Here is a 2,859-nt window from a genome sequence, read left to right on the forward strand (position 1 = left end):
GCGTCATCCCCATTCCATTCCATTCCATTCCAGTTTCAGAATTCCTGGCACCTCGTTCCGTTCGTCCTGAGATACGCCCCCCTACTCGTGAGCAGGCGGAAATGAAGCGCCACGCCGAGAAGCCGCTCCTCGTGCTCCTCGTGCTGTCCTGCCTCCTCCTCCTCCTCCTCCCCCTCGCCTCCGCCGTCCCCACGCCAAGTGAGCCTCGGCTTCCCATCCACCAGCTCGGCCCGACGGCCATGGCGTTCGCTAGCTAGCTCGATCGATCCCACCGCTGATTCCTTCCTCGATCGGTTGCTGATTTTGCTCGTGCGATTGCAGGAAGCCTGCGCCTGGTGGGGAGGAGCCAGCTGCAGCAGCGCCCGCCGGCTCTGAAGCTCACTTCTGCTCAGGTACGGTGCTACTATATAAACCGGCTGTTTTAATTCCTCTGCCTTCCTGCCGGCTGCCGGCTGCTGTCTGTGTTCGTTCCCTCTTGAATTTACAGAAGAACTGTTAGCGAAAAATACAGAGGTTAATTAATTAATTAATGAATTAATTCAGCGATGGTAGTGGTAGTGGCTGCTGCTGTAATATAATCCTGATGCGACGATGATGACTTTGTGTTGGGACACTACAGGAGACGGCGATCGCGGCGGCGATGAACATGGGCAAGCCTATGGCGAGGATGGTCGTGGAGGTGAACGACTACCAACCGTCTGGCCCCAACAACCGCCATGACCCACCCAAGGGTCCCGGAAGAGCTTGAACAACGGAGCTCAGCTAGACGGACGACCCAATAATCCTTCGTCGTCGTCTTTATTTACCAGTAGTACAAAGTGCTTTTGCTAGTGCTCCTGTGTATTTCTAGTAGAAATTAAGCTAGAAACAAAATTACCTAGCCATATATATATATATATATATATATATATTTATATATACAGGCCGCGTGTGTGTGTATGGCTTTGGAAGCACATCGGTTGTTTGGAGTTGTGATTAGGTTGCTGTTCGATATCATCGTCAGAACTGCATGCAGATGTATCGAGTGATCGAGTCGATACAGTGCCCCCAGCACATTGAGATCGTTCAGCTCTCTGCTCCTCCATGATGCAGCATCATTGCTCCCTCGACCGCCTCATCTTTTGTTGCGTCACGGCTGCTGCTGCCGCCGCCCGCCGCCGCCCGTGACAAGCTAGTACGTACGCGTGCGCTGCTGAGCGCGAGGCGGCGACGTCGAGCTGCGCGCCTGCGCGTTTATTATCCTGCGAATTTTCCGTGATCCGTGACTCGTGAACAACCTCTCTCTCTCTCTCTCTCTCTTCGCCGGGCGAGCTAGAAACCGCGACCATCGGCCTGCACGGCGGGCCACGCCCACGGCCACGGGCGCCGCTCTGCTCCGCTCGTGTCCCCCTGGCCCCCGCCGCGATGTGAGGGGCGAGGTGGCGTCTGGCGAGATGCGGCTCTGACTTGTTGGGTTGGGAAGGAGGGAGAGCGACGCCTCGTGCCCTCGTGTGTGTCGTTTCCTCGTGTCCGATCGCTGGGGGTCCTCCGCGCACCGCCCGCGCCCAGTGAGCTGACGCCGCCTGACGACGGAGAGAGAGAGAGGGGACCCGGCCGGTGACGGAGCCACAGGGGCTTTGACACGACGGCACACAGGAGCACCGCCGCTACGCGCCGCTCCGGGCCTTTGACTTGGGTGCTCCCTGTGCGCCCGTGAGGGGCCGTGATCGCGAGCTCTGCGCAAAGATGCGCCGGCCCAGCACGGCCGAGAGCGGCGGGGCCGAAAACGACGCACGGGACAGCTGACGACATGTGGAGGGGACGCACACGGACGCAGCGCTGCAACGGCCACTCGCTGCTAGTTGCCTTCCTTGGTCCTTCTTCCATCCAACCTTGGAGATAAGCGAAAGATCCGATGGGATCCTATGCTAGAAAGAGTCCACGTCGCAATGGGGTCCTTGCAAACAAGAACACTAAGGTCAGTCACAATGTATGTTTTATGAGAGTGTCATGTACATTAAATAGAATGTCATATAAGTATAATTGCTGACTTGGCAGGGTCATTAAATAAAAGAGTTTTATGAGATGAGAGAGAAGTTTCATCCCCATAAAACTCTTGTGGCTCGGTTACCTAGTTTATAGTATTGGTAACTGTGTCATAAAACTATACTACATTGAGACTGGCCTAAGCGCGTTCCCAATGGCGCTACAATCAGCTAGCTAAGAGGAACATCTGCCCAATCCAGAAGAAAGAGAAACGAAGAACTCATCTCGCTAGCGACGAACCAAGAGCTTAGCTCGCACATTTTTCAAAAAAATTTCACTCACTGACATACTTTACCACTATCTACTTTTTATTATTTAATTGTTCCCGGGCTCCAGATCAGCTAGCTATTCAAAAAGAGTATTGAGGACGCCCTAAGGCTCCGTTCGGTTAGCAGGGAATGACATCCTAGAAAAATTCTAGCCGTAGGCTTAATTTGTATACAGAAAGCAATCTGGAATGAATCCCAGGTCTGGAAGAAGCTAACCGAACGAGCCCTAATAGTGCTTTAGACATGTATCTGCCTGATAATTTTTTCTCTCTTTTCAACATACTTCCTCCATTTCAAATTATAATTTACTTTGATTTTTTATTCATCCATTTTCTATGCATGTGGACATAATATTATTATATCTAAATATATAATAAATTAGATATACCAAAAAATTAAAAGCAACTTACAATTTAAAAAAGAGAAAATACTTCGTAGGCAGTAGATCGATGCACAGCTTTTCTTCTAATCACGGCAAAGCTCTTGCCATCCCTTCTAAAAATGCACGCGTGCACACACACATGTATATTTATCTCTATAAAAACATATTCGAACTTTACCTCTA

At 51.2% G+C, this 2,859-nt stretch overlaps 1 protein-coding gene across 1 annotated transcript; it reads left to right on the forward strand.

Annotated features, from left to right (window-relative positions):
• On the forward strand, positions 1 to 1,082 carry LOC8064157. The gene is made up of 3 exons (XM_021447221.1): positions 1 to 198; positions 322 to 392; positions 620 to 1,082. Exons 1-3 carry the CDS (start codon positions 102 to 104, stop codon positions 746 to 748), a joined length of 297 nt encoding a protein of 98 aa, XP_021302896.1. The 5' UTR covers positions 1 to 101; the 3' UTR covers positions 749 to 1,082.

The sequence above is a fragment of the Sorghum bicolor genome, chromosome 9, assembly GCF_000003195.3.
Source record: "Sorghum bicolor cultivar BTx623 chromosome 9, Sorghum_bicolor_NCBIv3, whole genome shotgun sequence".
Classification (NCBI taxonomy): Eukaryota; Viridiplantae; Streptophyta; class Magnoliopsida; order Poales; family Poaceae; genus Sorghum; species Sorghum bicolor.